Source organism: Amia ocellicauda, chromosome 18 (genome assembly GCF_036373705.1).
Source record: "Amia ocellicauda isolate fAmiCal2 chromosome 18, fAmiCal2.hap1, whole genome shotgun sequence".
NCBI lineage: Eukaryota > Metazoa > Chordata > Actinopteri > Amiiformes > Amiidae > Amia > Amia ocellicauda.
In genome coordinates, this window is record NC_089867.1 from 9,082,156 (window position 1) to 9,095,211 (window position 13,056).

The 13,056-nt window shown below is 37.8% G+C and overlaps 2 protein-coding genes across 10 annotated transcripts in view; one reads left to right on the top strand and one right to left on the bottom strand.

Moving 5' to 3' along the window:
• Window positions 1-3,035, bottom strand: part of dnah5 (dynein, axonemal, heavy chain 5) — a 72,371-nt gene extending 69,336 nt beyond the window's left edge. Inside the window, exon 1 of the mRNA XM_066690728.1 lies at window positions 2,832-3,035. Coding sequence (XP_066546825.1) covers window positions 2,832-3,002 — 171 coding nt within the window. The 5' untranslated portion in view covers window positions 3,003-3,035. The remainder of the gene's footprint in view (window positions 1-2,831) is intronic.
• Window positions 3,036-11,584: 8,549 nt separating this feature from the next.
• The window catches only part of triob (trio Rho guanine nucleotide exchange factor b), a 148,360-nt gene continuing 146,888 nt past the window's right edge, over window positions 11,585-13,056 (top strand). For 8 of the 9 annotated variants that reach the window (XM_066690422.1, XM_066690427.1, XM_066690426.1 and 5 more), the window contains exon 1: window positions 11,585-11,891. In XM_066690422.1, the coding sequence (XP_066546519.1) occupies window positions 11,822-11,891 (70 nt within the window). In that variant the 5' untranslated portion in view covers window positions 11,585-11,821. The remainder of the gene's footprint in view (window positions 11,892-13,056) is intronic. The other variant, XM_066690430.1, reaches the window with a different exon arrangement.

Consider the following 13,056-nt stretch of genomic DNA (forward strand, 5'->3'; position numbering starts at 1 on the left):
AATGATGGACGGTTTCCTACGATACCAGACAACCCCTATGTCACTGTACATGTGTTTTAATCAGGTTTCCCACATGTAAAACAATGACTTTTTGCCACTAAAATGTATTTTAATGTTGATATAATAATTTTACTTCTGAAGAAACCCTCGTAACTGCCATTCCTGCAAATCAATTTCCTCAGGACTTTGGAAACTAATTGCTATTTTTCTACTTCATCTGCTTCTTTTCTCCCACCATCTCATTATTTATCCCCCTGGTTGTTGTGGCTGTCTTGTCAAGCAGGCAGTTTGTACTCTACTCCATGAATGTCCTGTTTCTTGATTTCTACCAAGTACTTAAAATAAATGCCAGTAATTGATAAGATGAGCATGCTCAGGCTGGCATAATGACACTACACCACTGTGACTGCTTGTTTTCAGTCCCCTACTTTGTAACTAGAGCACGGGTCAGTCATAAACATTCAGTGCGTTGCAGCCTCTGTGGAGGTATATGACTGGGAGACAGATGTTACAGTTGGGTGAGTTAAATAATAATTAACACACTCTTCTTAATTTACACTCTTGCCTTTTTGCAATAAACCAGCATAATAACATTCACAGTAATCAATCATTTATATAGCATATTGGATGTCCTTGGACCATATGTCAATATTTTTTAACATCTCTGTTAATAAATGAAGACATTAGCCTCATTAGAAGAACAATAAGAAAATAATCCAAAGAAAACTACATAGACAAGGGGCTCCCTGTACATGACATTCTGCTGCAGATTCACTAAAGCCTTGGTTTTACACCTCGGCAGAAGGAAGAGATGTGGTGATAGGAGTTTAATAATTCAGCATGTCACTTTCACAGCTTCACTCTCTGTCTATTTTAAACGTGAGAACAACCTGCTCCATGGGAAAAGATTCAAGACAAAGTAGCTCCTAGCCAGGCTTGAAATATTTCCAATCAAAACCTAAAATGAGTTTTAGATCAAATTAAAGCATTTCCATCCTTTCAAATGCTGTAGCCAACCCTCAGTCCCACTTTGACAAAACCAGAGTAGCTACCTCAAGTAAGAAACTTAGGGGGCATCTTAAATTAAATGCAATGGCAAAGGAATCTAGATTACACTAAGGGTCTATTATAAATAGGGTTCTTCAAACTCCATATTCACTGATATAGGACAAAGCCACTGAAGGCATCTTCTTGTCTCCATGAATTCAAGCTCAATACATTAAGCCATTCATTTAGCTGGTTAAATTTGCCAGGTTATTGATCAAATTGAAATTTGTGACCCATCCCCCAATCACAGGCTGTCATTAATATATATATATATATAATTAATGTCACTAAAGTGCACCCATGTGACAAACATGGCCTTAAATTCCCCCAACCAAAGCCACTTTGGAATAAACTGTGAAAACTTTGAAATGTTAATAAGTAACAGTCTGTTTTTTCCTTGGTGTTGTTACCAGGTTAAAGAGTTAATTAATAACTGTGGCTTGTCACACAAACACACACACACACACACACACACACAAATACATCAATTTTGAACATTTTCCTAAAATTCCATTGTAAATTTAAATCAATCCAAAGCATGTTGCTTTATATGTATACATCTTTTCCAGTTATGCTATAGTAGGCATCTGCATGTATTTAAGTCTATGATTGTTTTAACTTTATTCAAGGGCTGTAGGGGTTAACACAAGCGATTAACGAATAACGTGTTAGAAGAAATAGGTGAGCTGCGGTGCCATAGGTTTAATTCCTATATTTAGCCTATATATCTTTTAAAGTTTAAAAACTGGAGTGCAGATTTTACTTTAACTTGTTTTATTTGTGTGTGTGAAAATTTTGTACTGGATTGCTGGAATTAAAATTAAAACAATATTTGATTGAAGGATTTCCTTTTAGTTATTTTACATCCTGCTAGAATTACACTCTCATAAAATGTTTTATGTCACTTTAACATGCGATTAAATATGCGATTAATCGAGCTTAGTGGAAACATTTTGATTAATCAAATTGAATAATAATAATCAAAAAGTTTGACAGCCCAAGTTACATTTTAACACAATGCAATTGTACCTCACTTATTTCTCCCAGATTACTACCCCCATCCTCTATCGTCATGTTTCTGGAGTTCTGCAGAACTAAACCAACCTTCAGCATCCCATTCTAACCAAATCAATACTGTAATGAAACAATGTTACATAGTCTGTACAAATACTGCAAATGCATGGATCAGAAGACCATAAAAGCAATTACATCATCCTTATTCATGGGGTACAGAGGGAAAAAATAACAGTTCATAGAACAGCACACCTTGCATACCCGAGAGGTCTTGATATAGCTAGTCAGAGTTTACATGATTAATCCCCTTGACAATGTATGGCCATTTTAATTGCCAAGTTAAATTAGATCATGGATACATTGACGCAACCTTTTATGCAATTGCACAACTTCAGCCACATGTGCCATGTAACCCCCCCCCCTACATTTTGCTCTCTGGAGCTGTGCCACTGATGCCACAACAGTCAAGGGATGTGCCACGCAAGTGAGACTTTTAAAGTTGTGTGTTTGCTGGGTTGACAACTTGCTGTTACATCCATCAGCATGAGAGGAGCTTTCCGTGCATTAACTCACCCTGTCTGGGCAAGCGTCCTTCTGCAACGAGGTGACCAACCATTTTAAGGAAATTCAATCATTTCCGTGTGGTTGGATGCACTTCCAGTTTCAGCACAAAATACAATAGCTGGCAACGACGCATGGCCGCATTATTAAGCCCGCAGAAAATCGCCCGCGGACAGCTCAAATGCGCAAGAGGATCGCAATACACAAACCTGCATTTCCTTTATGCTCTCCATTGGCGCGATGTGTTGATTGGGTCTGGTACTGAAGTTGGATTTCACCGACTGGCCATTCAGCTCTGGGGTTTGATCTGGGGGCAAATCACTGAACGCAGGATTGGCGCTTTTGGACCTCGGAAACACATGCCGGTGTTGCTTGTCCATGCTCCTGTGTGGAGATGTGCAGGGCCATCGGTGTGCCGGCCGGCTGTGCTTTGTCCTCACACTGTCCCAGGGGTTGTTGTCAATGGTTTCCCTGGAGACGCCAACTTGCTGTTTTCAGATCCAAACAAGGTCTTCCCCTAAGCACAGAGATCTTATAATGAGGCCACTGCTCAAACAGAGCCACATATTCACGCTTGCATGGATGCATACATACATACTTACACACATGCATGAATACATGTAAGAATCCAGATCTGTGAATGGTCAAAGATTTGGATACTTTATACTTGAAGCCCATAAAGCACAGGATTTAGTATGCATAACTTAGAGGGATCCAGTTTCACTTTCAGCTCAATGTAAGGTACTGTTGTATTTTGTGTTTTGCTACATATTACAGTTTGGCTATTATAATTCTTGTTGCAATAAAACCAAATACATATACAGTGGTTTTAAAGCGTGCAGCACCTATGTGTGCAAGGTTTGGGCACAAAAAAATAATATTTTTAGAAGAACTGAAATATGTAATAATAATAATAAAAAAAAAATGTTTGAGCACAAAATCCAACACAAACGAAATAATAATAATAATAATAATAATAATAATAATAATAATAATAATAATAATAATACATGTAGTATTGTAACCGAAAGTTAAGAACTTATACCACTTTTTGAGAGCTACCAAGACAGATCAGGACAGCACCATCTCCAACCACCTCCTGAAAACCAAATCAGACACACCTGTATACCCTACAATCCATCTGCCCCCTGCAGCCTATACACTCATCACCATTTGCAAGCTTCAGTCTTCCTACAAAAGAAGCCTAGTTCACGTACACTTTGTGTGTTATGTTTAGTTCTACATGCTCTGTATTCAAAGTGCACTGTATCCTTACACTTCTTTGCTATAGTTACCCTGGGTTGTATTTTGTTGTGTCATGGAAGAAGGCTTGTATCATTGGAAGGTTGCTGATTGTGGGGTAGATATTGATCTGTTCTGAAGTAATATTACTGTAAGTCGCAATGCCACAGTCCAAAGCATTTGGTTGTAACAATAAAACCCAAAGCTCCGTACTTAATCGTTGTTGGGAGAGTAGGGATATAATTATGCCACAGTATTGATGTCATGCATATTACCTGGCAGGCCACATTTAGCAAGAATAAAGTGAAGTTATAGTGTGAATAAACCTTACATATGGCACCTATAGTTGAAAAAAGCTGTTGCATATAGTTTTTAATTCAAGTCTCCCTGGTGTTCTTTTTGGTAACAAAGTATTTCCGATCTTCCTTCCGGCATCTACTTCATTTTCCTTCGCTGTTAAGGTCTGGTGAATCTATGGTACACAGTGTCCCTGTATATCTTGCATATCTGCTATATTTAGTAATTAACTGCTTCTAAAAGTTGGATTTAAAGAGATCTCTGAACAGATGCTAATTTCTTGGCCAACAGTATAATCCCCATCCCTTTGGGAAACAGTAAGCAATATTTTGTGAATCCAACCTATGGTTCGAAATATTTTGGTATGATGACCAATTAGGAGTCATAGTTTAAGTTAGGGAAATAATTAAAAACAAATCAAAATACAATTAGTTAAAATTATTAGTTGATCTCTCCTTATAACAGTTATGATTACATCTGCATAGGCACACATTCTGTGCGTATTTCAGAGAATGTGGTTATGTTAATACAAAGTCTTATCCTTAATTGCATTTTGTTTTCTTTTCTTGTTTATTTGTTTGTTTGTTTTTTGGGGAGGGCATCACCTATATGCTCAAGATGTCCCTTTTGCCAAACTGGTTACAATATCTAAGGTCAGGAGAATGTCAGTGGAATTCTGATTTTGATAGATTTTGCATCTGGACTAAACATGGTTTGTGTTGAATAATACGTACACAGCAGGTTCTGCTTAAACAATGCAAACCATCTATAGGAAATATGTTTTTGGTAGCAATTAAGCAGTTATGCATTTCAGCGGGATTTGTCTGAGATTATAAACCTATTATACGCAACTGGTTCACAATTCTGGTAATTCCAGATGTGGAGTATATTTTTAGAAGTGAAATCCTAGTCTATTACAATACATTAGTTAAAAGCTGTGTTAGAAGCTGTGTTAGAAGCTCTGTACTGCCAGAACTTTACAGTTAGGTTCCTTACACTTACCAGCTCAACTGTGCCATGTGACAGAGTTTGAAATGCACTACAGTGGCTCAAGGAGAATTAGCACTGTACAGAGTCCTGACCTCAATCTTACAGAACACCTCTGGGATGAACTGGAAAGACATATCAGAGAGCACTGCAAGAAAGGGGCAAATGTACTGTAAATATTTTATTCAAATAAATTCTCTCTAACTCTATGGATATGCTGTTATCACATTACTAAGTGTTTCCGCTGGGCAGCACTTCAGAGATTCCCTCTGCCTTACTGAAGGGAAGCTGTAAAATTGATAGGCTGTCGAGAGAGATTTTGGGAACTACTGTACAGTAGACATACAAGATTGTTGCTGGGTCAGCTGCCAAAAGACCAACCTGATTTTAAATTACATACTTGCTCCTATTGAACTCCTAATTGAAATACAACAATTGTGTGTGTGTTGGGGTGGGGGTGGTTTAGGTAATACAGGGTTCTCCAGAAGATGGCAGTGTTTTGTGCTAAAGCAGTTCGTCAGGATTTAAAAATACATTATTGAGTATCTCTGGTGCAGTATGCAGTGCATACTTTGTGAAATTACAAACAACAAATTACAGTTTCTACAAATGTCTAGAATATTGTTTTCACTTTTTTCAGATTTTGGGTGTAGGATATATAGATTAATTATAATATATATTTTAATTCCACGCTATAAGGCAACAAAAGGTGAACATTTTAAAATGGGGAATATATTTTTTTTATATATATCATAATCATTATTATTAACCACGATGTCACCACTGGTTTCAATCACTTGCTTCTCTTTTCCATGTCACACCTGCAAAGTTTACTATTTCCTTTTACATTTTTTATGTGATTGTCTTCTGGAACCTTTTTAATCTCTTTTGAGCAATTCAATATCTTCCTTTGTCCATCTTTGATCTGTTCTTTTTGCAGTGTGCCATTCTAACATTTTCACTCTTTCAGTGATGTCACATATTTTGGTTTGTTCTCGATTACATTAATTTATATTTCTGTCTCTTGTTATTCCATAGATACATCTTTCCATGCTTCTTTATGTCGTCCGCAATTTTTGTAGCCTTTAATGACCAGGTTCCAGAGCTGTAAGTGAGCATTGGTAATTATGCATGGATCAACCACTTTTCTCTTCAGGCAAATGGGTAGATTTCCATAAAACATGCTGTTTCTTCCAAATGCACTCCATCCCACTCTCCTTTTGATTTCTTCAATAATAGTTCCATCTGCATGGATTTGTAGACCAAGGTAGACATACATTTTGATGTCTTCCAAGTATCAGTTTAGCTACTTCTCTTACATTCAACAAAGCTGTAAAACATGGCCTTGGTTTTACTAAAGCTACATTTAAGTCCGGTTTTCTTGGTTCAGTTACTTGTAGTGTACAACAGTACAAGAATAGCTGGTCAAATTCATTCTAGCTCTATGGGAGTTCAATTTTCATAATCTGTATTTGAAATGGGTGTCTTAGATTCATTTTTTAAATTCTTCTCTTGTTGATTTGATTTGTGTTTTATTTTTTATACATATTTTCACAAATGGCCAAACATGCCATTATATGAGTCATAAATGAGTCACAGAGGTAGTTTTATACCAGTAGAGGTGTAGTATATATGTCATGTGAATAAATGCTTCTTAAGCAAAAATAAGCCAAAAAGCACTTACATATGTTGCCTACATGACATCCAGAAGAGTTTTCCATTCCTTTGCAACAAACAGAATCGCAGTATCATTGCTAATCACTTCCATTTTTAAGATTGCCTAACTACTAACTTTACACATCTGGAAAGTGGTATAAATTCACTGTCTTGTTAAATGTAAGAAATGTAGTGCATGTCTTATGGGACAGTCAAGAAACACAACGTTTTAATTACTGCTTCCAGTCAAAATGTCTGTGAACTGATTGGAGTATTCCTTAGTTCTACAACTGAACTGATCATATGTTGAATATAGTCTCCAAGACTTATTAAGAAAATGTTAAATATTAATTCCTTTGACATACCATAGCCAAATAAGGAAGAAACAGACAAAGTGTCATAGAAACAGCTAAAAAAAGTATTATACATGACCCTTCTGGATATCAGTAACATGTGGCTTCTAATAGAATACAAACGTTATGTTCATGAACAGAGTTAAAGGAATAATTTAAAACAAATTCAAATATATGACCTTTGCCAAGAACAATTGTAGATTTTTTTTTTATTATTATTTTTTTTAATGCATATTAGGTTATTGAAGGGGTTCTCAAACCTGACCTGGAGGATCACCTACCTTGCTGGTTTTTGTTCCAACCGAGCTCTCAATTACTTAATTAAACACTTAATTGAACTAATAATTTCCTAAATCAGAGCCTTTGAATTATGTTTACCAGTAGGGGTTTTAAGTTAAGTATAAAATTGTATAAGGAAATGATTAAGGAACCAACTTTTTATCAGTTACACAATTTAAAAAGTCAAATGTAATCAAAAGATTTCAATTAAGGGTTCAATTAAGTAATTGAGAGTTCCGTTAGAACAACCAGCAGGGTAGGTGGTACTCCAGGACAGGTTTGAGAACCACTCAGCTATTGCATACAGACTCAATAAAAACATTGATCAGTCTAACCTGCTTTGAAGTGAAATCTGTAGGTTTATACCAATTTTATTTATACCAATACCAAGGACTGACAGGTGAAGTAAGAACATCATAGAAAGAAACACTGTATCAGATATGTTTTAATTCTGAGACAATCAAGGAAACAGGGATTGTTAGTAATATATTAAAGCCATTCTCACTTTCTTGATTCAGTCTGAATAATATGCTCTAATGCATTGTGCACCAATCTCCACAAGAAATGTTGCACGGGTCACACATTCAAATGTGTTTTTATGAATATATAAAACACTTGAGGTGTTTCTGTATTCAATCAAATGAATAAATCAGCCATTTCTGTCTTTAGTGGTTATATAGAAGAGAACCTTTAGTATATGTCAAATCCACTTAAATTGATATTTAATATCTTCAATTTTTAAATAAGTCCTCTGCATATCTATTACATGCATGCATTCATAATGCTGCTCTCTGATGTCATTTTAATCAAACGTTCACCATTTTCCTTCTGAATAATGGCCCATGAAATAAAACAATTAACATGTCTGCAAATACGAAACAATGAGATTCAATTAGTTCACATGAAAATATGACCACAGGAATGTGGTATTTTGTAATTTTAGCATGATCCAACTTTCCATTAAATCACCCAATTAGAACACCCTGCAACTCAGTTTCAACCATATATAATCAATTAATGCTACCATACATTTGTATATGAATGATTATAATTACTGTATTGTAAAATGTATACATAACCACTACCTTTACAACAATCGGTCTATAAATGCATGCATGTATGTATACATTCATATGAAGATCTGTTCTTCTATACATAGAACACATGCAGAGCTGAAAATATGGGCCAGGCACCTGTAAAGCAAGCCAAGTATTTATTCATCAAAGATCAAATTAAAACTTGCCAACTCAACACTCAGGGTGTATTAATGGCATTAAAGTTTGGAAGGCGCAAGGAGTAGCAAAATGCACTGTAAACAGTAAAGCAAATTCAATATCCTGAGCAAAAGCTAAAAGAAACATCTACTGGAAACTCAGATAACCAATTCATGCGGGACCTGTAGTAACTTGATGTTGCCACAAGAACTACACCAGAAGAGAAGCTGGTCTTTTAAATTATTTGGCACATTTTCACTGATTAATAAGCATTTGCAAGCACTGTTGAGCAACTCAATCAAAATTACATTCATACCAGGACCAATACTCATTCTGTGTTGGGTGTTTCTTCCTTTGCAGTGATAAATGCAATGCTGGCCAAAGCCCTGCTAGTCAGCTGTAACTGAGGTATAGATGTATCAGGAAAAGTTGATTGGAAGAAATGTTACTGATAGGTTACTATGTTTTCATGTATAGAGATGTAGAACTTAAAAGGATTGAGGTTGACAAGTCAGTTGTCAACAGCTGGCGTGAATTCATGTTTAGTGGCTAGTCTTTTGTGGGTTAAAACTGTAGGGTAACTTCTATATTTCACAAGTTATAGGTAATTGTATTTATGTATTATCTGTTATTAATTCAAATACTTAACCTGTTGGGTTCAGTTTTCATTTAATTTTTCAAGTGACTAATGCAGCAGGATATAAAATAACATACCCAGTGATTGTTAAATGTATTCGAGGAGATTTGTACTGTTTTGTTTATTTCAATATTAATCAGAAATCTTTGTCTGATAGTGAAAGATTTGATTCATTGCAAATATTATTTTCTGGCTGTTAAATAAGAGTAGTTTCTCATTGTGTTGTGGTTGAAGCAATACAAATGTAATCTGTTTAATTTTAACTTAATGAGCAGCTGCAAATCTGGGTCACGGTAATCCGAGATCTTCTGCTGACCGATGCATACTGTACAAACAAATTCTCAAATATTCTCTACGTTCAAAACAAATCAGCAATCCTTTTGGAAAACCGGAGATCATTAGCAATGACAGTATTCAGTATTTGTATCATTTTTTATGTTTTTTTCAATTGCATTTGCGTGCTCATTTGTATTAATGTCCTAAAGCTGAAGTGATATTAGGAATGAAGCTCTTAAAAATTGATTCTTTACTCATTCAGGTAGCTACTTTCATATTACAAATTAGCTCCATAATATGCATTCTGCTTTCTAATCCCATGACATTCACACAAAACATCAATGAACACCCACAGAAAGAATAAACCTGCACTGTGAAATGATGCAAATATGTTCCAAGTCTTTTTTAATTGATTTTACCATGATGCAGAAATGTGTGTGTGTTGGCGGGGGGGGGGGGGGGTATCACAAAAAACATATGTAATTGTTTTGGAAATCATGCAGTGATACTAGATATAAAGGTTTGGCCATATCTTAAAACTCCTGAGCTGGGCAATTATCATTCCCTGCAGGTACAGACAGCATGTGGAGGAAAATAAAAGATGAAACTCTTTGGCTCATCGAGTTGCGGGTGCAGATCTGAGAGCCTCAACACGTGTTTTCTTCCGGATGCATAAATAATCTGCATCTTCAGCACAGTTTGGTAGATTATTCCAGTCTTTCTTCCCTTTTAGAAACAGCGCTTCCTTATTCCTGATTCTACTTATTTTCCAATTGTATGCTCTGGATGTGCTCCCTGTGTTGAGTGTACTGTTCTGTGTATCATTGTTGGATGAGGTTTATTTCATTTTTTATCCTTTTAAGGTTTTGGAAACGTCTGTTAAGAGAGTGGCTGCCAGGAAGCCCCTTTTTATTTATGTATTTAGTTTTATGGCAGACAACATTATCTGTGACATTTTTAAGAAATAATGTCCTTTGTATTGACTTCTTGTATGTCACTATACATTTATGTTCAGTCATTCCATTAAAAAAACAACAATACTCTCTTTATTTTCCCCTTTTCTTGAAATATTTTTATTCATTATGTCAGTTTGGATGAAACATACAGAAAAAAACATCTTCAAATAGTCCTGGGATTGTTTTGCTGTTCAGATGGAAGAATGTGGGGTTGGAAATAGTGATTTAAACAATATACACATTCAATGCTGGTGCAATGAGGAAGTAATTAAGTGGCAAAAGACTCATCCTCAAAAATAAATTAACTGCAATATGAATAAATGTCTCTCTTGTCAACAGTACATAGTGCCAACATGGAAATTTAAAGCTAGGATGGCCTCCAGTCCAATCCAGTAACATCTCCCACCCCTACCCCTCTCAACAGCAGAAAAATACTAGGCTACATGCATCTACTAAACTATACATTATGAATTAGTGATGGATGGATGGCTCTGAATGGCTCCTCTAATAAAAATGTCAATTTCTAGCCCAAGTTCCAATGGATGATAATGCATTTTATTTAACCCAGAGTCATTGTTGTGACAGCCCTGGTTATCAGTATAATTTTCATAATCCTATTATTGCTTATATTAATACATATATTTGGAGTATAACTACAATATTATATGTTTTTATTATTAAGAACCGAAGCCAGTGACACAAAACAAACAAATGTCCTGTATTAGCAGACGGTTATATGGCCACAGTCGCATCGCGAATGACACAAAGGAAAATGGGACGATATAGAAAATCTCCTTGTGGTCGTGACAAAGGCGTGTGCCGTGCCTCTCCGCGCTCACTGGGGGACAGGGAAGGGTATGCCCAATCCGCCAGCTGCGCATCCCGCGGTTGTGCAGGATGCCAGCGACCCCATTGGCCGAGCCGCGCAGATCCACGCAGCGCCGCGGAAAACCTGCCCTCCACCGCCGCGACCGCCTGCCTGTTTCTGCCACCATAGCTTTCCTGTTTCCGGAGGTTCCCGGAGACCCCCCCCCTTCCCCTCCCCCTCCCTCCACCGACTTCCCTTTCGGCTCCACTCGGGAGAGCCGCCCGCCGGCCGGCGCTGCTGCTGATCTGTGTGTTATCCAAGATGGAGGCTCGCTGCTGCTCTTAGCGCCGCGGAGCGACTGTTGCTTGTGCGGGTGTCGTTGTCTGCGCGCTGCGGCCCAGAGAAGGGGGATCTGTTTTCCTCGTGTGCTTGACCCGTCCACACAGACTGCTTTTTCGGGGGGGGATTTCCGTCTGCATCCTGCTTTTCCAGCCATGAGCTCTGGAGAGGGAGCAGAGGAGACGGCAAAGGACGCGGCCGACATAGCGGCGTTTTTCAAATCCGGTAAGCCCGACGGGCAGGGGCGAGTGCGGCCGCCAGTGCGCCACACGCCGGGGACATTGTTCCCGAGCAGCCCGGTGCCAGGCTGCGGGAGTGTGCGGGAGTGTGCGGGAGGGGTGGGGAGGCTCGCCTTGTAGATCTTGATGACGGGTGTTTAAAAACGTATATATATTTTTAATCAGTATATATATATATTTTTTTAATGCATGGAACAAATATAGATGGACACATTTGTATTGATGCAACGGGAACCATTAACACACCAGGATACAGGCAGCGTTACATTGTATGCATTGTGATTGAGGGATATGGGCAAATGTAACTTGCGTGCAATAGGAGACAATGTTGCAGGCAGGATTTATAACGAGAGCCTGATACTTTAAAGACGGACGCCACAATACATCCCATTCCCAGTATTTATTGGAAGTGATCGAGTGGTTAAATGAATCATTGCCTTGTCTAAAGCATTGACTGACGTGATGGTTATTCAGCCTGCTGGAAATACAAGAATAGCGTGTTTATAAGGCTATGACCACGATTGTAACCACAATAACAGCGATATAGCATGTGATCGGCTGTTAGCTTTGTGTAAATAAAGGAGTGATGCATTACAATTAGCAATGCAAGCTCGGTGCATCTCGGTAAGGGCAGCAACCCCATCATAAGGAGCTTTTTGGGTCTGCTGGCGAGGTGGATCTCATTGAAATGATGAAGCCAAAACCTTGCCAATGCGATCGTCTACGGATATAACGTGGGTACGTGCGTCTCCACACATGATGCATATTCATTTCTGATCTAATCTCACAACTGAAAGGCAATCATCAGCGGTTCTGCATTTGTAGAAATACGTAATCCACTATGCGATCAGAAGTGGGACCAACTCTTTTGTGTCGAAGTGAAAGGTTCCCGTTTGGTGGACGTTTTCATCTTAATATGGACGGATCCAATGCTTCTGCTCAGACTGTATAGGCTAGCTCTTACTTGAGCCATTGCATGGACGTGTGTTTCAATATTGCATGGTGCGATCTTTCTTACACCCCTCTCCAAGCCTATTTCCAATTATTTCTTTTATTCCAGCCTAGTATATAGAGTCTTCCTTGATTGAGCAAAGCAGTCATTTCAGTGCATCTGTCATTGTTGAAAGCTGAGCACGTAGACTTGAACAGGA